The sequence below is a fragment of the Phocoena phocoena genome, chromosome 16, assembly GCF_963924675.1.
Source record: "Phocoena phocoena chromosome 16, mPhoPho1.1, whole genome shotgun sequence".
In the NCBI taxonomy this organism is placed as follows: domain Eukaryota; kingdom Metazoa; phylum Chordata; class Mammalia; order Artiodactyla; family Phocoenidae; genus Phocoena; species Phocoena phocoena.
In genome coordinates, this window is record NC_089234.1 from 28151548 (window position 1) to 28175733 (window position 24186).

At 39.1% G+C, this 24186-nt stretch overlaps 1 protein-coding gene across 1 annotated transcript in view; it reads left to right on the forward strand.

Annotated features, from left to right (window-relative positions):
- LOC136136240 (cytochrome P450 2C23-like) overlaps positions 1-12615 on the forward strand; it is a 31937-nt gene extending 19322 nt beyond the window's left edge. Inside the window, exons 6-9 of the mRNA XM_065894293.1 lie at positions 5173-5314; positions 6284-6471; positions 10143-10284; positions 11974-12615. Coding sequence (XP_065750365.1) covers positions 5173-5314; positions 6284-6471; positions 10143-10284; positions 11974-12185 — 684 coding nt within the window. The 3' untranslated portion in view covers positions 12186-12615. The remainder of the gene's footprint in view (positions 1-5172; positions 5315-6283; positions 6472-10142; positions 10285-11973) is intronic.
- Positions 12616-24186: the final 11571 nt, after the last annotated feature.

The following is a 24186-nucleotide window of genomic DNA, read 5'->3' on the forward strand; positions in this document are numbered from 1 at the left end:
CAGACGGAAAGTGAGGGGATGGAAAAAGATATTCCATACAAATGGAAACCAAAAGAAAGCTAGAGTAGCAATACTCATATCAGATAAAATAGGCTTTAAAATAAAGAATGTTACAAGAGACAAGGAAGGACACTACATAATGATCAAGGGATCAACCCAGGAAGAAGATATAACAATTATAAATATATATGCACCCAACATAGGAGCACCTCAATGCATAAGGCAACTGCTAACAGCTATAAAAGAGGAAATCGACAGTAACATCATAATAGTGGGGGACTTTAACACCTCACTTACACCAATGGACAGATCATCCAGACAGAAAATTAATAAAGAAACACAAGCTTTAAATGACACATTAGACCAGATAGATTTAACTGATATTTATAGAACATTCCACCCAAAAGTGGCAGAATACACCTACTTCTCAAGTGTACATGGAACATTCTCCAGGATAGATCATATCTTGGGTCACAAATCAAGCCTTGGAAAATTTGAGAAAATTGAAATCGTATCAAGCATCTTTTCTGACAACAAGGCTATGAGATTGGAAATCAATTACAAGAAAAAAACTGGAAAAAATACACATACATAGAGGCTAAACAGTGTGCTACTAAATAACCAAGAGATCACTAAAGAAATCAAAGAGGAAATCACAACATACCTAGAGACAAATGACAAGAAACCATGACAATCCAAAACCTATGGGATGCATCAAAAGCAGTTCTAGAGCAATACAATCCTACCTCAAGAAGCAAGAAAAATCTCAAATAAACAATCTAACCTTAAACCTAAAGGAACTACAGAGACAAGAACAAACAAAGCCCAAAGTTAGTAGAAGGAAAGAAATCATAACGATCAGAGCAGAAGTAAATGAAATAGAAACAAAGAAAACAATAGCAAAGATCAATAAAACTAAAAGCTGGTTGTCTGAAAAGATAAATAAAATTGATAACCCTTTAACCAGACTCATCAAGAAAAAGAGGGAGAGGACTCAAATCAATAAAATTAGAAATGAAAAAGAAGTGACAATGGACACCACAGAAATACAAAGCATCATAAGAGACTACTTACAAGCAACTCTATGCCAGTAAAATGAGCAACCTGGAAGAAAGGGACAAATTCTTAGAAAGGTATAACCTTCCAAGACTGAACCAGGAAGAAATAGAAAATATGAATGGACCAATCACAAGTAATGAAATTGAATCTGTGATTAAAAATCTTCCAACAAACAAAAGTGCAGGACCAGATGGCTTCACAGGTGAATTCTATCAAACATTTAAAGAAGAGCTAACACCCATCCTTCTCAAACTCTTCCAAAAAATTGCAGAGGAAGGAACACTCCCAAACTCATTCTGTGAGGCCCACATCACCCTGATACCAAACAAGACAAATATACTCCAAAAAAAGAAAATTACAGGGCTTCCCTGGTGGCACGGTGGTTGAGAGTCCACCTGCCGATGCAGGGCCCACGGGTTCGTGCCCCGGTCCAGGAAGATCCCACATGCTGCGGAGTGGCTGGGCCCGTGAGCCATGGCTGCTGAGCCTGCGCATCCAGAGCCTGTGCTCTGCAGTGGGAGAGGCCACAGCAGTGAGAGGCCCACGTACCACAAAAAAAAAAGAAAAAAAGAAAAAAGAAAATTACAGACCAATATCACTGATGAATATAGATGCAAAAATCCTCAACAAAATACTAGCAAACAGAATCCGGCAACACTTTAAAAGGATCATACACCATGATCAAAGTGGGGTTTATCCCAGGGATGCAAGGATTCTTCAATGTACGCAAATCAATCATTGTGATACACCATATTAACAAACTGAAGAATGAAAACCATGTGATCATCTCAATAGATGCAGAAAAGGCTTTTGACAAAATTCAACACCCATTTATGATAAAAACTCTCCAGAAAATGGGCCTAGAGGGGACCTACCTCGACATAATAAAGGCCTCATACGACAAACCCACAGCAAACATCATTCTCAATGGTGAAAAACTGAAAGCATTTCCTCTAAGATCAGGAACGAGACAAGGATGTCCATTCCTGCCACTGTTATTCAACATAGTTTTGGAAGTCCTAGCCATGGCAATCAGAGAAGAAAAAGAAATAAAAGGAATCCAAATAGGAAAAGAAGAAGTAAAACTGTCACTGTTTGCAGATGACATGATATTATACATAGAGAATCCTGAAGATGCCACCAGAAAACTACTAGAGCTAATCAGTGAATCTGGTAAAGTTGCAGGATACAAAATTAATGCACAGAAATCTCTTGCATTCCTATACACTAACAACAAAAGATCAGAAAGAGAAATTAAGGAAACACCTCCATTCACCATTGCAACAAAAAGAATACAATATCTAGGAACAAATCTACCTAAGGAGGTAAAAGACCTGTACTCAGAAAACTATAAGACACTGTTGAAAGAAATCAAAGATGACACAAACAGATGGAGAGATATACCGTGTTCTTGGATTGGAAGAATCAGTACTGTGAAAATGACTATACTACCCTAAGCAATCTAAAGATTCAATGCAATCCCTATCAAATTACCAATGGCACTTTTTACAGAACTAGAATAAAAAAGTCTTAAAATTTGTATGGAGACACAAAAGACCCCGAATAGCCAAAGCAATCTTGAGGGGAAAAAAATGGAGCTGGAGGAATCAGACTCCCTGACTTCAGACTATGCTACAAAGCTATAGTAATCAAGACAATATGGTACTGGCACAAAAACTGAAATATAGATCAACGCAACAGGATAGAAAGCCCAGAGATAAATCCCCACACCCATGGTCAACTAATCTATGACAAAGGAGGCAAGGATATACAATGGAGAAAAGACAGTCTCTTCAATAAGCGGTGCTGGGAAAACTGGACAGCTACATGTAAAAGAATGAAATTCAAAAAAAAAAATAGAGAATGAAATTCAAACACTCCCTAACACCATACCCAAAAATAAACTGAAAATGGATTAAAGATCTAAATGTAAGACCGGACACTATAAAACTCTTAGAGGAAAACATAGGAAGAACACTCTTTGACATAAATCACAGCAAGATCTTTTTTTGACCCACCTTCTAGAGTAATGGAAAGGAAAACAAAAATAAACAAATGGGACCTAATGAAACTTAAAAGCTTTTGCACAGCAAAGGAAACTATAAACAAGATGAAAAACCAGCGCTCAGAATGGGAGAAGATATTTGCAAATGAATCAACAAAGGATTAATCTCCAAAATATATAAGCAGCTCATGCAGCTCAATATTAGAAAAACAAACAACCCAATCAAAAAATGGGCAGAAGACCTAAATAGACATTTCTCCAAAAAAAGACATACAGATGGCCAAGAAGCACATGAAAACCTGTTCAGCATCACTAATTATTAGAGAAATGCAAATCAAAACTACAATGAGGTATCTCACCTCACACCAGTTAGAATGGGCATCATGAGAAAATCTACAAACAACGAACGCTGGAGAGGGTGTGGAGAAAAGGGAACCCTCTTGCACTGTTGGTGGGAATGTAAATTGATAGAGCCACTGTGGAGAATAGTATGGAGGTTCCTTAAAAACTGAAAGTAAAGTTACCATATGACCCAGCAATCCCATTCCTGGCCATATACCCAGAGGAAACCATAATTCAAAAAGACACATGCACCCCAATGTTCATTGTAGCAATATTTACAATAGCCAGTCATGGAAGCAACCTAAATCCCCATCGACTGACGAATGGATAAAGAAGATGTGGTACATATATATATACAATGGAATATTACTCAGCCATAAAAAGGAATGAAATTGGGTCATTTGTAGAGACGTGGATTGATCTAGAGACTGTCATACAGAGTGAAGTAGGTCAGATAGGGAAAAACAAATATCGTATATTAATGTGTGTATGTGGAATCTAGAAAAATGGTACAGATGAGCTGGTTTGCAAGGCAGAAATAGAGACACAGATGTAGAGAACAAACGTATGGACACCAAGGGAGGAAAGTCCGGGGAGTGGGGGTGGGGTGTGATGAATTGGGAGATGGGGATTGACATATATACACTAATATGTATAAAATGGATGACTAATAAGAACCTGCTGTATAAAAAAATAAATAAAATTCAACAAAAAAGAAAAAAAAAATTGGAGAATATATGCCAAAATATTGTCAATGTTTATTACTTAAATGATAGGATTAATTTTCTTCTAGTTCCCCTGTATTTTCTAAGTTTTTGACAATGTTCATGTATTTGTACATATATAATGCATTCTGTATGTAACACTACAATGTATTTGTATTTCTATGATGTATATGTATTACTTTTGCAAAGTAAATGTAGATATATGAAAAAAATAAGAATAAAAATATATTCTTGATTTAAACATTAGAAGGGTGCAAAAAAAAAAAAAAAGAAAGCTCACTCACTGTTTTTAAGCCCTGGATCAGTTTATTTTCTAAAGACTTTGTAGATCCCATGCAAAAAATTATAAGTTAAAATGTCCTATATGTATAAGTACAATCTTCATATTAGAAATGCCAATAATGGGGGTGGGTGGGAGGGAGGCTTAAGAGGGAGGGGATTTATGTATACATATAGCTGATTTACTTTGTTGTACAGCAGAAACTAACACAACATAGTAAAGCAATTATACTCCAATAAAAAAAATGAAATGCCATTAATAATGATGTGTCATATGTGAGAGTGTGGGGCTGTGAATACCTAAGTCTTTGTAAGTGAAGGAAACAGACCAGTCCCAAACCAGTGATTTCTCTACATTGTGCTCACACAGAGCTTATCATCTAGTCTTTTTCATTAAATATAATAAAAGAAGATACCATTCACTGAGTATTTGTATATATGAAGAATTTTTCCAAGGTCTTCCACCCATTAATTCTTTTAATTTTTATAATAACCCTATGGGATATGTTCTATTTTTTACCCCAATTTCACAGATGATGAAATTGAGTAAAAAGGTAAAGTAACTTGCCAAGGGCACACATCTGTTCATTGACCAACCCGAGATTTGAACCAGAAGTTTCGATTCTATGACGGATTTCTTTATCTACCACTCTACCGTGCACAAAATGAAGCCTATTGCTAGTGATGGGGTGTGATCATAGAGCTCTGATAAGCCACTGCCTTCTTTTTAACTCACGTGGCCATTAATTCTACCATCTACAGGAGAAACAGAACCCAGAGTCTGAATTTCACTTGGAGAACTTGACAGCCTGTGGATCAAATCTGTTTTCAGCGGGAACAGAGACAACCAGTCTCACTCTGAGCTATGGGCTCCTGCTCCTAATGAAATACCCTGAGGTTCAAGGTACAGCAAATATCCTAAGTATTTATGTAGGATAAAATATGAGCTCCTGGCACTGGTGAGGGTGGGAAGATACCACTGGCAGTGATGACTTCTCTTTCTTTGGACTGCCTTGTAAATCGTCATGCAAAGGGTCATCCATGTGGTTTGATCAGAATTATATCAAGTGATGCTGATAAGAAAGAGAGACCTTTACGAACCCAAAGGCTTTCCTTTAAGTTTAAACACAGAGGAGCTTCTGAATCCCAACTCTTCCATATGTGATGCAATGCTGAAGAGTGAGCCCTATTTAGGTGAGGGATGCATGGATTCCCATGATGGCTTCTCATTCTCGGCCTGCCCATACCTGGCTGTGTGACCTCAGACAAGTTATTTCACCTCACAGGCCTGTGTTTTTCCGTCTTGAGAATGGATCAGACTCCCCAAAGGGAATTTTTAGCTCCCACGTAATTTAAAATTAAAAAATGAAATTGTAGTAGCGTGATTTTCTCAAGCACGTTCTCAGAGCACAGGTCTTAGAAAGCCAGTGTTTATAGTGCTTAACGAAATGGTGTTTGCCATTCCCACAAAATGTGTAGGAGACTGGGTGAGGCTGACAAAGGAGAGGCTCCCACTAGAGTGAGGATTAAACATTTCCTCTCCACAGCTGCTTTGCCAGGAATCTGGGGTAAACCTTAATCCCTGCCACAGAGGTCATCTCCTCACCCATACAGGAGGACAAACCAATTCAGGCAGGAGGCCAAGGACACAGCTGATGCAGCTTTTATGTTTCCTGCAGCAAAATCTCTGGTCTTTTAGATCAGAAAATAGAAAATAGAAATTCCGTTGAGGAGCAGACCCGTGGGCTGTTTAGCAACATGTCTTTGACCTTGGGAGCCTTTTCTAGGCCACTGTCTATTATACATCGTAAGCATTTCCAGGTGTCCAGGGGACACATCTCTTGAGTAGCATTCATGATTCATGTCTTTGCAGCCAAAGTTCATGAAGAAATTGACCGTGTAATTGGATGCAACCAAAGCCCCTGCATGAAGGACAAGATAAAGCTGCCCTATACAGAGGCCGTGCTTCATGAGATACAAAGATACATCACCCTCCTTCCTTCTAACATGCCCCGTACTGTGGTCCGGGACATGAAATTCAGACAGTACTTCATCCCTAAGGTTAGAGGTGTCTGGGAAACCTGGCTGGGATAGAAGGGGCAGCATGATACCTCAGTAGGGCCTGTTAGAGGCATCTCAGTTCTGTTTCAGGAAGAGAGGCAATTGAGAGACATGGAAAGAACACAAGGTCAGAGTCACATGACCTGGGTTTGAAATCTGTCATTGCCATGCAGTGCACCCTCAGGCCATTATGTCACCTCTGTGGTCCTGTCTCTGCCTTCCTGGAATAGGGAAGCTGACCTGGGGCTCCCAAGGCCCCTCACACTCTCGCGTAGAATGTATTGAGGGAGAAGTGATTTGCATTAATGCGAATGTTGTGGGAACAGAAACCTGATTTTCCATGATGGATTTTAAATAGGGGGAAGAGATGGAAAATGTATCTGCAGCTCTAAAGTAATCAAGTCAAATGTCAACTTTCTTTAACCCGAATTCTTTCCTCTGAAGGCCTCATATACCAGGACATTTGGGATATTACTGCCCATGACAGTTAACAATTATCAAAAGAGTAGTCAGTCTTCTGTAGTCAGTTTTCTGTAGTGATTAAGGGGTTGGGTTTTACATTTAATCCATTCAAGAGTATAGAAGAGGAAGAAAAGGTGACAGAATACTGCAAAACTGAAACAGCTCCCAACCTTACTGCCAAACGTCAATGCAAAAGTCTATTAACACATAAGTCTAGCATCACATTAAAAATACTACATCACCAGCAAGTGAAGGTAATCAGGAACACAGGAATCGCCCAACACCAGAAAGTCTGGTTTATTATCACCATATAAATAGAATTTAGAGAAAAATCACATGATAATCACATTTGTACAGAAAATGCTTTTGATAATATTAAAGAGTTTAACCCTTAAAAAAATAGGAATAGATAAATACCTCATTAGCCATGGAAAACATATTTCCCAAATCATGCTTTTTGACTAAAAGCATTCCTATCAATATCAGGAATAAGACAAGGCTATCCACCATTACCAGTATTTAAGTAGAATTAGAAAAAGGTAATGAGATAAAACATTTAAGAGGCGGGGTCGATTTGTAGGTGACATAATTGTACCTGGAAAACTCAAGAAAATTAACTTAAGTACCACTGCAAAAATAGAATTTTCCAGTGGTTGGGTACAAATTTATTATTAAAAAAATCAATTTCTACCCTATATAAAATAAAAGCTATGTTTTAAAAACATAATGAATAAAAGCTTTTTATTGATAAAAATGAGGATAAAATACTTAGGAATATACTTGATAAGAAATTTGCAAGATTTATACCAAAAAAAAACCCCTTAAAATGTTAATGAAAGATATACAATATACAAGATATATTCAAAATATAATTTTGAATAAATTAGAAGATTTATTCTGTGTTCAGGTAGGAAGATAGCAGTTACCCTGAAATTAATCTATGCATTTATGAGATCTCAATGAAAATATAAACTAGATACTTTTTTGGAACTAAACTAACAGATCTCAAATTTGATGTGGGAAATTAAAAAATAAAGAATAGTCAGGGACAGGTCCTACCAAATATTAAAATATAAGGTCACAGTTATTAAAGCACTGTAATACAGCTTCTTGAGTAGACAGATCAATCAAATAAAGTCTAGAAATAAATGTAATTATACATGGAAACTTAGTATATGATAAAGTGGCTTTTTCCTTGTAACCTAGAGGAAAAATATTGATTATTCAGTTGTAGAACTCCCAGGGGAGTTGGAAAAAAAAGAATACTAAATCCCTACCTCAAACTTTCACATAAAATAAATTTTATATGAAAATTTATTCTTGGTGGCTCAAATATATACACATAGGATATTAAACTATAAAAGTGCTAAGGATAAAAGTAATAATTTTTTTTGAGAATTTCAGAGTGAAGAAAGACTTTCTAACATTGACCAAAGAAAAGAGGAATAAGAGGGCTATACACTTAAAAATGGGTAAATTTGGTTACATGCAAATAAGAAAAATCTACCTAAGAAAAAGAAACAAAGTCAAAAGACAAATGAAAAACTGAGACAAGATGTTTCATAGTTCATAAGAACAAAGAACTAATTACTGAAAAATAAAATGAACTCCTATAGTCAGCATGAAAAAACCCCAGAACCAACAGATAGAATGCATGGGAGACAAAATTTAAATTTGAGTGAAAGTAATTACAAATGGTTTTTAAATATGTGAAAATATACTTAACACAATAAAATATATTGAAAATAAAAATGATAAACATGTTTTCACTTGTCACAATATGTTGGCAAGATATAAAAAAACATATGTTTTTGCTAGCAGTATAAATTGGTGTAACTTCCATGGAAGGCATCATTGCAATTTCTGTGAAAATTCAAAACGTGCATAGCAATTTGAAAAGCAGTTCCACTACTAGGAATTTATCCTTTGTGTATATTTCCCCCCAAATAATATTCATTGCAGCAGTATTGGTGCTGAATATTCATTTAAAAAGGACTTAAAATTATTATTATTTTTGGCCACGCTGCATGGCTTACAGGATCGTAGATCCCCGACCAGGGATCAAAAGTGGCCCCCGGCAGTGAAAGCACCAAGTCCTAACCACTGGACCGCCAGGGAATTCCCTAAAAATTATTTATGTAAAGTAGAATACTAAGCAAGCGACAGAACTCTACAGGATGCTACTATTTGTGGAAAAGTAGGAAATAGGTGTGTACCTTTTTTTTTTAATCCATAAGATATCTCATAAAGCATATATCGTACACTGGTAACAGTGATTACATTAAGAAGGAAACCAGGGGACTTGAGTCTAAGAAACAGACTTATTTTCACTTTGTACCCTTTTGTACTTTTTTTTTTTTTTTGTATTTTATACCATGTACATGTATTACCTACTCCAAAACTTGTGAAATAATGTTTCAGGAAATACGAAGTGAGGTAAAAATGGGAAGAGGAGGCTTTCACTTAAACAGGGGTGCTTTATGACCCATAGATAGATGGGTCAAATTCTAACCATGCCACTTGCTAAAAGTATAACCTCAAGTAAGTTATTTCTTCTCTCTGAATCTCGATTTCTGCATTTATACAATGTGAAACAAACAAACAAAAAGAGCCTACTGAATATGGTTGAAGTGAGAATTAAATTTATAAACTACTAAACACAGTGTCAGGTAAATGTGAAGCGTTCCGTATCAATGGTCATTATTATTTTGTCATTTAAATCTCACAAAATCTAATGGGGCAAAGAGGAAAGCCTATTGTTGTTACCCCACCCCGTTTTACAAGTGAGGGAAGTGGGGTTTGATCCAATAGATTTTATAGATTACAAGTTTCCATCTCTCATTTTCTTCCATTCACACTTGAATTCAGAAAGAAAAAAATTATGAAATGTGAGCTCTTTCAGTTTGAGGCAACAATTCCAGTAAAGCGCATGTCTAGACAATATGGGCTGCAAACCTTAGCTTTTTAACAACTGATTATTGCACATTGACCATAACAGTGCTCTTCCCACAGAGAACCATCTTATTACTTGATAAAAGATCTTGTCTGGTGATGTGTGTAAAAGAGCCATCACATGAGACAGTCTTCTCCAGGCAAACTTAAGAGTGCTCGATCCTATTTAATCCACTGTGATTAAAAGTACTAGACTTTCTATGGACCAAAGGTAAGCATGATAATGTGCCACTCCACTCTCCATTTCTTGGTTCCAGGGCGCTACTGTATTGCCATTACTGTCTTCCGTCCTGTATGATTGCAAGGAATTTCCCAACCCAGAGAAGTTTGACCCAGGTCACTTTTTGGATAAAAATGGCAGCGTCAGGAAAACAGAATACTTCGTGCCTTTTTCCATGGGTAAATACAAATACACCCCATCCAAACCATACACATGAACCTTTTGGATAACTTTTAGCTTTACTGAATATGGCATAACTAAGTAATCCACTGATGATAGCAAAGTCAATCAAATCAATCTGTCATAAACCCCCAAATCGGGATGGATCCATTTAAGTCTGTATACCAGTAGGATCAGGTAAGTCTTCCAGAGACTCTTTTGTTGTTTGGTGATTGAGTACAATGCTAGTTTTTAAAGAAACCAAGGCAAATCAATTTAATTCAGATGTCACACATTATCAGATAACAAAGGAACCTCCTTTTACAAACTCTTGCCTGTTGATCTCCCTTTCATAATATGACTTTTTCAAAACAAAATGTTCAAGTTTCTCTCTTCTTATACAATTATTAACCATTATTAATTTTCTGATTCTTAGAGAGGCCACCAGAGACACCTTGGCCACTTCATCCTCTTTCTTCCCCTCTGAAGTCCAGAGCCCCACATACCCTTGCCTCTTTGCAAGCGCTTGGTTGGCTCCCAGTTGCTAGTTCTCATAAAGTCATAAAGACAACTTAGGATTGCTCAGCACCCATTCTTTTTCTTTGTTACCCTAGTCAATCATTTCATTAGTATTTTCAAAAATAACAGTATGTTTTATTTCTAATCACAGTGATAGTAAGTGTTCAATATAAAAGATGGAAAATGCAGAAGAGCAAAAAAAAAAAAGAGAGAAAAGAGGGACTTCCCTGGTGGTGCAGTGGTTGGGAGTCCACCTGCCAATGGGGAGACGCGGGTTCCGGCCCTGGCCCGGGGGCTCCCGCATACCAAGGAGCGAAGGCTGCTGGGCCTGCGCGCTGGAGCCCTTGGGCTGTGGCTGCTGAGCCCGCGTGCCTGGGGCCAGAGCTCCCTGACGGGAGGAGCCGCTGCAGTGCCTGCGCACCGGCGAGGAGTGGCCCCTGCTCTCCGCAGCCTGGTGGCGGCGGGGGGGGGGGGGGGGGGGGGGGGGGGCCGGGGGCGGGGCGCGAGCAGCCGCGAGGACCCAGCGCAGCCATAAATAGATGGATGAGTGGATGGGTGGATTTGTAAAAAGGAAAAAAAGAAAAAGGAAAATAATTTCAGACTATAGCCTGAATTTCAGATTCAGGCTATAATCGCTGTTAATATTTTGCTATATATATATTTCACACAGTTGTCTAGATATACATAATAAATGTATATTTTATTTTTAAAAATCAGGCTCATTCTGTACAATCTATTTGATAGTTATCTGCTTTTGCTTAGTGTGTTGTGATATAAGACAGTATTAAATAATCTTCTGTACAAACATGTTTAGGTTGTGTTGCATGATAGATGCACAAGGATTTATTTAATTAATCCAGTATAGGTGGATGTCTAGTTTTCAACTAACTCATCAGTGTCATAAATAACAATGCAAGTGACACCCGCATAGGTGAACCTCTAATTCCTACAGATAAATCCCCAGAAGGAGAATTACTGAATTAAGAGTGAAAATTTCTTCAGAGAGTTTTGATATGTATTGACAAATATCCGTCTAGAAGAACTGTACCAGTTCATTGTCCTCCAGCAGTTTCTTAGCCATCCCTTTTCTGATCAGTGTTTTCATTGGCTGTTAGAAGTGTGTAGTATTTGAATACGAGCTATTGTATTTGAATTTGGAGCAAGCTAATGGAACTGTCTTCTCCTTCCAGGGAAACGGGCATGTGTTGGAGAGGGCCTGGCCCGCGTGGAGTTGTTCCTGTTTCTCACCACCATTCTGCAAAACTTTGTCCTGAAGCCCCTGGGGGAGCCAAAGGACATAGAGACCAAACCCATTGTTACCGGGTTTATCAACATCCCACAACCCTACAAGCTGTGCTTTATCCCTAGACAAAAGAAGAACTTTTCTCTTTTAACAATTTAAATCAAAGTAATTGCTTTTTCCTCTCATTCCTTCTCCCACCCCATAGTCTCTTTTCATTTTAAATACTGCTAGGACAGAAACACTACTCACTAAAAGCTTGATGGACATTTGTTTAAACCTACAAATCCCTTGCCAAAAAGAATCTGGGTCCTGAAAACTCCAAGGGTAAAACAATATACTTATATCCTATAGAGTACTTCATAAACCATGATCCAGCCAAACCAGGCCCAGGCCCACAGAAGGCCTTTACTGAGACAATTGGCATATAGTGGAGCCTTCACTCTTTCTGTGGCTTTGGAGATATGCTGATTTTCTATAGTTTTTCAAAATAGAGAAATTAATATAGTGGCCTATGTGTATTTTTTCCTATTTCCAATGGAAAGCACTTACATGATTTCTGCCACATTCACAAAATAAATCCTTTTTTTCCACAGTAGATTTTCTTTGAATGTTTGACTTTATATCAAGTCTCAAAAATCCCTTTCCTTGAGCTATGGGCACTCTATAATTAGAATATCATAAACAGATGAAATGATAATCCCCACCACAAATCTCTCCCTGCCCCACCCCATCTATTTGCAGCCATTGATTTACATGTGGGCCCAAGGAGCCCCCTTGGATAAGAATTCAAACCATGTTCATAGGTAGGATTCAGACATGCATAGTTACATCTTCTTCAGAAAGTGATGAGGGGCAGGGCTCGGGGTTGGAGAGCAAGTGGGCAGATTGCAAGGAAAGACTGAGTATTGCTAGGAGAACAGTGACCCAGAAGAGGATGGCTAGAACAGCTGCCCAGTGGTGGCCCAGTGGCGTGCTATGAGGAGCAGCTGCCACAAAAGGATGGCTCAAATGCCAGCAGGCAGCCCAGGCTCCAGGACATTGGGAGGGAAAGAAGCTTTAAAAGCAGAGTTTGGGACTTCCCAGGCAGTACAGTGGTTAAGACTCTGTGCTCCCTGTGTAGGGGGCACAGGGTTTGATCCCTGGTCAGGGAACTAAGATCCTATATGCCACATGGCATGACCCCCCGCAAAAAAAAGTAAAAGAAAATAATAATAAAAAAATAAAAGCAGAGCTGAGTTTCTGGGTGTATACTCAAAAGAACTGATTTTTTTAAAGTTCTCTCCAACAGATATTTGTACACCCATGTTCCTAGCAGCATTATTCACAATAGCCAAAAATGTGGAAACACCCAAATGTCCATTAGTGGATGAATGGATAAACAAAGAGTGATTATATACATACAATGGAATATTATTCAGCCTTAAAAAAGAAGGATTTATAGTCTAACACATGTTACAAATGGATGAACCTTGGAGGCATTATGCCAAGTGAAATAAGCCAGTCACAAAAGGACAAATATTGTATGATTCCATTTATATGAGGTACCTGGAGTAGTCAAACTCATAGAGACAAAGTAGAATGGTGCTTGCAGGGGGAGGGGGGGAGAATGGGGAGTTATTGTTTAATGGGTATGGAGTTTCAATTTGGGAAGATGAAGTTCTGGAGATAGACGTCGGTGATGATTGCATAACAATGTGAATGTACTTAATGTCACTAAACTGTACACTTAAAAATGGGTAAAATGGTAAGTTTTACATCATGTATACTTTACCACACAAAAAAAGTAGAGCTGAGGTCCTTGAGGTGGGGATTTTGAAGCTGTAAATTTTGGATCTAAATGTTAATGTGATTTGCTAACATGTGAGCATCTCTGTTTTCTTCCCACCCTCACACTCCTTTCTAGCTAACAAGAGTTTTGTCTTTCGTCACTCAGAGTCTCCTCCTTCCATGAATTCTGAGAAGTTTTGAATTTCCCAGCTAGGTTCCCTAACTTGGGATGCAGAACTAGTAGAATGAAGAGAGACCAGACAGAAGAGGAAACTAGTTTGGGAGGTGAGGTTAAATTCCATAATAAAATAAAATAATAATGGGACTTCCCTGGTGGTCCAGTGGTTAAGAATCTGCCTGCCTATAGGACATTCCATCAAAAAACAGCAGATTACGCTTTCTTCTCAAGTGCACATGGAGCATTCTCCAGGATAGAGCACATCTTGGGTCACAAATCAAGCCTTGGAAAATTTAAGAAAAATGAAATCATATCAAGCATCTTTTCTGACCACAACGCTATGAGATTAGAAATCAATTAGAAGAAAAAAACCATAAAAAACACAAACACATGGAGGCTAAACAATACGTTACTAATAACCAAGAGGTCACTGAAGAAATCAAAGAGGAAATCAAAAAATACCTAGAGACAAATGACAACAAACCATGACAGTCCAAAACCTATGGGATGCAGCAAAAGCAGTTCTAAGAGGGAAGGTTAGAGCAATACAATCCTACCTCAAGAAGCAAGAAAAATCTCAAATAAACAATCTAACCTTATACCTAAAGGAACTACAGAGACAAGAACAAACAAAGCCCAAAGTTAGTAGAAGGAAAGAAATCATAACGATCAGAGCAGAAATAAATGAAATAGAATCAAAGAAAACAATAGCAAAGATCAATAAAACTGAAAGCTGGTTGTCTGAGAAGATAAACAAAATTGATAAGCCCTTAGCTAGACTCATCAAGAAAAAGAGGGAGAGGACTCAAATCAATAAAATTAGAAATGAAAAAGAAGTGACAATGGACACCACAGAAATACAAAGCATCATAAGAGACTACTACAAGCAACTCTATGCCAATAAAATGAGCAACCTGGAAGAAAGGGACAAATTCTTAGAAAGGTATAAACTTCCAAGACTGAACCAGGAAGAAATCGAAAATATGAACAGACCAATCACAAGTAATGAAATTGAAACTGTGATTAAAAATCTTCCAACAAACAAAAGTGTAGGACCAGATGGCTTCACAGGTGAATTCTATCAAACATTTAGGGAAGAGCTAACACCCATCCTTCTCAAACTCTTCAAAAAAATTGCAGAGGAAGGAACACTCCCAAACTCATTCTATGAGGCCCCCATCACCCTGATACCAAAACAAGACAAATATACTCCAAAAAAAGAAAATTACAGACCAATATCACTGATGAATATAGTTGCAAAAATCCTCAACAAAATACTAGCGAACAGAATCCAACAACACATTAAAAGGATCATACACCATGATCAAGTGGGATTTATCCCAGGGATGCAAGGATTCTTCAATGTACGCAAATCAATCAATGTGATACACCATAGTAACAACTTGAAGAATAAAAACCATATGATCATCTCAATAGATGCAGAAAAGGCTTTTGACAAAATTCAACACCAATTTATGATAAAAACTCTCCAGAAAGTAGGCATGGAGGGAACCTACCTCAGCATAATAAAGGCCTCATACGACAAACCCACAGCAAACATCATTCTCAATGGTGAAAAACTGAAAGCATTTCCTCTAAGGTCAGGAACGAGACAAGGATGTCCATTCCTGCCACTGTTATTCAACATAGTTTTGGAAGTCCTAGCCGTGGCAATCAGAGAAGAAAAAGGAATCCAAATAGGAAAAGAAGAAGTAAAACTTACTGTTTGCTGATGAGATGATACTATACATAAAGAATCCTAAAGATGCCACCAGAAAACTACTAGAGCTAATCAGTGAATCTGGTAAAGTTGCAGGATACAAAATTAATGCACAGAAATCTCTTGCATTCCTATACACTAATGGTGAAAAATCTGAAAGAGAAATTAAGGAAACATTCCCATTTACCACTGCAACAAAAAGAATAAAATACCTAGGAATAAACCTACCTAAGGAGGTAAAAGACCTGTACTCAGAAAACTATAAGACACTGATGAAAGAAATCAAAGATGACACAAACAGATGGAGAGATATACCATGTTCTTGGATTGGAAGAATCAATATTGTGAAAATGACTGTACTACCCAAAGCAATCTACAGAATCAATGCAATCCCTATCAAATTACCAATGGCATTTTTTACAGAACTAGAACAAAAACTCCTAAAATTTGTATGGAGACACAAAAGACCCCGAATAGCCAAAGCAGTCTCAAGGGGATAAAAAGGAGCTGGAGGAATCAGACTCCCTGAGTCTGACTGTACTACAAAGCTACAGTAATCAAGACCATATGGTACTGGCACAAAACCAGAAATATAGATCAATGGAACAGGATAGAAAGCCCAGAGATAAACCCACGCACCTATGGTCAACTAATCTATGACAAAGGAGGCAAGGATATACTATGGAGAAAAGACAGTCTCTTCAATAAGTGGTGCTGGGAAAACTGGACAGCTACATGTAAAAGAATGAAATTAGAACACTCCCTAACACCATACACAAAAATAGACTCAAAATGGATTAGAGACCTAAATGTAAGACCGGACACTATAAAACTCTTAGAGGAAAACATAGGAAGAACGCTCTTTGACATAAATCACAGCAAGATCTTTTTTGACCCACCTCCTAGAGTAATGGAAATAAAAACAAAAATAAACAAATGGGACCTAATGAAACTTCAAAGCTTTTGCAAAGCAAAGGAAACTACAAACAAGACAAAACGACAACCCTCAGAATGGGAGAAAATATTTGCAAACAAATCAACGGACAAAGGATTAATCTCCAAAATATATAAACAGCTCATGCAGCTCAATATTAGAAAAACAAACAACCGAATCAAAAAATGGGCAGAAGGCCTAAATAGACATTTCCCCAAAGAAGACATACAGATGGCCAAGAAGCACATGAAAACCTGTTCAGCATCACCCCCCATTTCCCCCCTTGGTATCCATGTGTTTGTTCTCTAAGTCTGTGTCTCTATTTCTGCTTTGCAAATAAGATCATTTATACAATTTTTTGGTAATAGGTTTTAAAATCTGATCATATCTGACGTATTCTAGCTTTGTGACATTGGGCAGGTCCAGACATTCTCAGATCTTCATCTAAAAAATGGAATTAACACCACCTACCTTCCAGGTTAGGAGGGTGAGGATTAATGATAATGTATGTATTTTCCCTGGCAATTAGGAGGGGCTCATAAATGATGGTTTTTATTATCAAGTCACTGAAAATTCTCCCACAGTCAATGCAAATTCAAGCTTTTAGCCATTCATTGCTTTTTTTCTACTCTGTTTCCTGTTTTAATGTGTGATATTCCATGCTCAGTTACAATTAAATCAATTAATATTGGTTATTATATTTCTCTGGTATAATAGTGATGTTGGATTTCTCTTATACTTCTTATTATAATGTTGTATTTCTCTGAATCTAAGATGCCATCTGTTTTAAGATACATCTCTGTTTCAGAAGCATTAAAATGTGAAATCAAGAGCACCTTAGAATCAATGAAATATAGTTGCCCCCCGCTACATTTGGACCCATAGACTGTTACTGGTCCAGTTAACCTCACATGATGTCGTATCAGTAAACACATATTACATTAGTTTTTTCAAACTCAGAAAGAACCTCTTTACTCGCAGTAAGGATTACACAGGTACAGGCTATTGACAAATTAGGCAACACTGGTACACAGAACGGATTCAGAGTCCATGCCATGCACGTTTTCCATCAGCTAGAGGGCAATCTGAATCAACGTGTCACTAAACCAACAGTTGCCCTGTTGGAAGCAGGGTTAGTGGGAGCATGTGGAAGAGTCTGGATTTCTGGAATTCCAGTGAGTCATTTCCTGCCCTGTTATAAGGTCAACAAAATGTGAATAGAGAGGAGATAGTTCATTTTTTGTTATTGCTCTTCAGAATTTGTTTAATCCCTGTTATATACCAAGTATAGGTTAAGGACTGGGAATCCAGAAAGAAGACATTGTCCCTGGTCTTAAGGGCCTTATGCTCTAATCATGGAAGACAAACAAATAGACCAAAAGTGACAGCATAATGCTATGTTTGTAGAGAAGTACGCACAGAGTTTTCTAAGGAAACACAAGAAAGGTACCACAGAAGTCAGACCAGAGGTAAGTGATAGAAAAGTTTTATAGAAAATGATGCCTGCACTTGGTTTTGAAGCACAAATAGGAGTCAGCTAGCTTCCAAATGGAGGGAGAGGAGTTGTTTAAACACTCTTTTATGTTGGTGTATTTTACCATGATTTTTTAAAATTGGAGGGGAAAAAATGCAGTCTTTTGAAAGACTGCTCATAGTTTGGCAAAACCAGCAGGAAACAAGGGTGTTAGGGAAGAGAGGTGAGAAAGTCAGTGATCGCCAGGTGCTGGAGGGCTTTGTTTCCGGGACAGATGTTTGGAATTAACCGAGGAGAATGGAAAACCAATAAAGGGTCTGAAGGGCAGAAGGGAGGGGCGAGCGGGAGGCGCGACGTGGTTGCGTTGAAGGAAGAGCACGAGGTGTGCAGCTGGCGTGGGTGAGTTCCATGCAGCAGGGCCGGTCCAGGCAGGGGTGAAGGAGCGCAGAACCAAGCAGTGGCTGTCCAGGGGAGAAGCAGGAAGCGTGGTGAGGATGGCAGCAAAGAAGTGACAGGGCTTCGAGGGTGAGTAAACGCGGGAGGTGAATGAGAAGGGAGAATTTCGACCAGTTCCCATGTTTTCAACTTGGGCAACAGGTGGCGCCATATCCCAAGAAGAGCTGCTTTGGGGGCAAACAGGCGGCATTTAGATTTAACGGGTTGCACCTGAGGGCCCTGCGGAATGGGCAAAGGGGGAAGGCATCCTAGTCAAGGCAATATGGGACATAAATACAACTGACATGTGCACAGCACTCTACAGATTATACAAAACTTTTTTTGTTTTTGTTTTTGTTTTTCTTTGCGGTACGCGGGCCTCTCACTGTTGTGGCCTCTCCCGTTGCGGAGCACAGGCTCCGGACGCGCAGCCCTAGCGGCCATGGCTCACGGGCCCAGCCGCTCCGCGGCATGTGGGATCTTCCCGGACCGGGGCACAAACCCGCGTCCCCTGCATCGGCAGGCGGACTCTCAACCACTGCGCCATGAGGGAAGACCCAGATTATACAAAACTGTTATTGACAAGTGAGACGTGACTGGAGCAGATAATGTGTGTTGGGGGACCAAGTTCTGAGGGAAGTTTATCTGGTCGGGAGGAGCAGCTGTTTATAGAGAGCCGTGAACATCCAATCCTGGAGGTCCCGCTAGATCCAAAAATAGAAGAAACCCTGGAAGGGTTGCATTTAGGGGCAAGCATATTCAAGAATATTTCTTCTGACAAATTCCAGTTAAAGGTAGCAGGGAAGGGGCATTTTGAATTCACTTCCAAGTCCTGAAACCAACTGAAAGCAAAATAAAAGAGCAAAAAGTAAAAAAGAAACTTCCACCTTCTATTAACAAGGCAAAAGTTATCAAACAAAACTATGAAGAATGGCTGCCAAATGAAGAGAATTTTGACCTAAAATATATGAGAACACAGAGCCGACACATCCCCGCACAGATTCTGGGAAAGAGATCAGTTTACCTAAAGTTAAGTGTCATGTTCCTGAGAAGTACATGCAGTGATCCTCTGCGGGTAGATGGACAAGGTACAAGGTCTGACAAAGGATGGGTCAGAGATGGTCAGTGTTCTGTAATATCTGTCCTCTCTTTTTACTGTAAGAGAACCTCTGATTTTTAAAAATTGAAGTAGAGTTGATTTACAATGTTGTGTTAGTTTCTGGTGTTCAGCAAAGTGATTCAGTTATATATATATATATAAAATATATTCTTTTTCAGATTCTTTTCCATTATAGGTTATTACAACATGTTCAATATAGTTCCCTATGCTATATATACCAGGACCTCTGGTTTTTTTAGCCGAGCACATGGCTGGCTGGCTGGGATAAAGACTGCATCTGTTAGCTTCCCTGCATGTGGGCATGACCATGTGACTGCTTTCTAGCCTATGAGATGTAAGTGGGAGTCATGTGTAAAACTGTGGAAAGTTTGCTTTTGTTTTTATTTTTTTAAGCAACTTTATTGAGATATAATGCACACACCCTATGTAAATGGAATCATACAATATGTGGGTTTTTTGTGACTGGTTTCTCTCATTTAGCATAATGTTTTCAAAGTTCATCCATGTCTCAGCATGGATCAGTACTTCATTTCATTTTATTGCTGAATATGTATCTGGCACATTTCATTTATCCATTCTTACCAGCAGGGTATGAGGGTGGGAAGTTTGCTTTTGAAGGAAGAAGGTGTGCTCCTTCCTGGTGGCTGGATTGTGAATGTGACAATGGGGCTGGAACATCTGTCTGGACAATAAGTTAAGTGTGTGTTGAGATAGGTAGAGCAACAAGCTAGAAGGAGCCTGGGCCATATGATGAGCACAAAACTGGTCTTGAACCTGTTGCTTCCAAGCTCCATTTATGTAAGAAAGAGGTCAAGCTCCAATCATTTGTCATTTTCTGTCTAGTCCTGAAGCATATAGGGTGTTGCGGGCAGGGAACACTGATGAAAATCAGAGAATATAGAGAAAGCCGTTCAGGAAGGCAGAATAGCAGGGAGGTTGCAAAAGAAAGAGTTCAGGAAGAAAAATAAAAGAAAAAAAGAAGAGCATTACAAAGAGCTCAGCACAGCTTTGGAGTATCAGGAGCACATGGCTTTTCATAGGAGACACTGACAGCTTTGATTTTTGTGGCGGGTTTTGATGAGTAAATGAAACTTACTGCAAAGGGCAGATAAATGCACTTTGAAAAGGTATCAACCCAATAATCTCGAAAATATAAATTTCATTTAAGTTTAAATTGTTTCTGTTACACTCTTTTTCCTTCTCTACAAATGTTGTTGAAAAAACATAGCAGCAGGGTTTCCCTGGTGGCACAGTGGTTGAGAGTTCGCCTGGCGATGCAGGGGACACGGGTTCGTGACCCGGTCCGGGAAGATCCCATGTGCCATGGAGCGGCTGTGCCCATGAGCCATGGCCGCTGAGCCTGTGCTCCGCAACGGGAGAGGCCACAACAGTGAGAGGCCCGCGTACCACAAAAAAAAAAAAAAAAAAAAAAGAATAATAAAGTAAAGGAATAGAGAATGGTAAGGTGTGGCAGCTAGGGACTAATTTAGGTGGGAAGGTCAGGGCTAGCCACTCTAAGGTGGTGGTATTTGAGTGTGGACTTAAGTGATATAAAGGGAAGACATTTAAGATAAGAGCATGCAAACATTTAAGATAAGAGCATTCCAGGCAGAAAAAATAGTAAGTATAAAGGCCCTGGGGTAGATATAAGCTTGGTATGTTTAAGAAATTAAAAGGATTTTGTGACCATTGCTTACTGGCCCTTTTTGCTATCGTAAGAATTTTTTATTTTAAGTATGGGAAATCACTGAAATGTTTTGAGTCAGAAAGTAATTTAGTTTATGTTTTTAAAACACTCTGGCTACTGTGTAGGGAATAAAACTAGTAGGGCAAAAAAAAAATGGAAATGGAGAATATTTGAGGAGGCTTTTGTCATTGTCCAAACAAGAAATCTATGATGGGGCTATTGTCACCATCCAAGCAAGTAAGATATGGTCACCTGGACTAAGATGACAGTGGTCAAGGTGAGAGAAATAGTCAGTTTCCAGACATACATTCAAAGCAGTCTGTATAACTTGATGATATGGGGAGTGAGATAAAGAGAGGGATTGTGGATGAGTCCTAGGTTTTGGTCTAAGAAATTGGATCAATCATGGTAATATTTGCCAATTTGGGGAAAATGAAATGGGAAAGAACAGATTTTAAGAGTCATCACAATAAGATTAATTGTCACCAGTTGATTGTCACAGTGTCCTAGCTGATGGGGTGTGGGGTAGTATCTTATTTTTATCCTCATACTTTTCTATGTTTTCATAACAAACATACTCATTTTTACACAAGCATATAAAGTTATTTTTTAAAAGAAGGATTTTTCAGTTACTCTTAAGAACTGGAAGCCATCCCTGGTGGCGCAGTGGTTGAGAGTCCGCCTGCCGATGCAGGGGACACGGGTTCGTGCCCTGGTCCGGGAAGATCCCACATGCCGCGGAGCGGCTGGGTCCAGTGAGCCATGGCCGCTGAGCCTGCGCGTCGGAGCCTGTGCTCAGCAATGGGAGAGGCCACAACAGTGAGAGGCCTGCGTACCACAAAAAAGAAAAAAAAGAACTGGAAGCCAGATTAGAGGCAGTTTTTGTGATGTAACCAGGCCCACGTGGTGGAGGCATTCAGTGTTATGGAAAGCACCAAGCTTTGGAGTCAGAAAGCTAATTTAATCTCCAGATTTTCTAACTATATGTTATATGAGCTGGGAAAATCATTTAAATTTTAGGGATCTTCATATATGTAAGTGGAATATAATGGTCTCAAGAAAGATTGAGGTGAAGTTCAAATGGGATTATGTGGGTAAAAGCATTTAATCATTCAATCATTCACTGATCCACAAGTATTTAGTGGAACTTACTACATGCCAGGCCCCAGTCTAATTGCTAGAGACACATCAGAAAATAAAAGAGATCAATTCTCTGCCCACAAGGTGCTTATATCCTTATAGGGAGAGAAGACAATAAACAGACAAATATACAATATGTCACATGGTAAAAAGTGCTTTGAGGAAATATTAAATAGGGGAGGGTGAAAAGGGAGTGCTGGGGACACGGTTGGTTTCTCCTCATCCAATTGACCCATCACCGACTGGTGTCACTTGTGGACACAGTTTGTATCTGTAAGGCTCTGTCTGGCTCCAGGGACTGGAGGGGGGATCAGTGGCCTTAGGAATGGGTACCTATTAGAAATCCTCATGGAGGTATGAGGTACGTAGCTGGAAGTACAGTTTTGGAGTTCAGAGAAGTAGAAGCAAGAAATATAAATTTGAGGGTCATCAGCTTACAGTGGGATTTGTCGATGAGACCATCTGGAGTTAAGTGCTGATAAAGAGAAGAAATTCAAGAACAGACCCCAGCAGACTTCTACAGGGTCAGCGTTATAAGGGGGGATCAATAAGCTTCACCCCTCTTAAAACTCTCACCAAACACACACTCCTCTCCCGTTTTTAACCTGGTTAACATCTGTTCATTCAGATCTCAGATCTCAGTTCATACATTACTTCCTTCATTTAAAAATGTATCCAGCACAGGGCTTCCCTGGTGGTGCAGTGGTTGAGAGTCTGCCTGCCGATGCAAGGGACACGGGTTTGTGCCCTGGTCTGGGAAGATCCCACATGCCGCGGAGCAGCTGGGCCTGTGAGCCATGGCCGCTGAGCCTGTGCATCCGGAGCCTGTGCTCTGCAACGGGAGAGGCCACAACGGTGAGAGGCCCGCGTACCCGCAAAAAAAAAAAAAAAAAATGTATCCAGCACATTGTACTGGGATTTAGTGGTGAACAGTAAGTAAGATAAGTTAGTCTTGGCCTTCACTGAGTTTATCTTCTGCTGGAAGAGAAAGCTAGTAGACAATAAAGAAGTAAATAAATAAATAAGGGCAAACTAAGTCAAATATTCTGATTGAAATAAACAGGAGATAAGACTGAGCATAGGAGGAGATATGGGGTTATATGTAAATTATAGCTGATTCACTTTGTTATAAAGCAGAAACTGACATACCGTTGTAAAGCAATTATACTCCAATAAAGATGTTAAAAAATAAAAAATTAAAAAATTAAAAAAACGACTGAGCATAACCAGGGGAGGCCTCTTCAGATGAGATATCAGGGGAAGGCCTCCATGTGTAGTTCACCATTGTGCTAATATCAGAAGTATAAGATGAGCTGAGAGAAGAACATTCCAGGCAAAGAACTGGAGGATCTGTCCCAAGGACTGACTTGCCTTACTCTCCACGCTCAGCCAGGTTCCTTTTGCCCTACACTCTCCTAACCCTTAAAACCCAAGTAGCTCTCAGAGTTCTCCCTGACTTGAATTGAGCTGGACTCTTGATTCATTTATAGGTCCAGTCAACTAATAATTTATTAAGCAGGCTTAAATTACATTGAGACTGTACTGCAGAATCTCAGAGTTACTGCTGGAGGATAGAAAGAAATTTTAAAACTAAGATTACTGAAGGTGTGGGTTGGGACGTTTGATTCATTTGCCTAAACAAGGCTCTGCAGGGCTGGCTTCCCAAGATTTGAGTCAAGACCCTTGGAGGATGTCAGACAAGTGA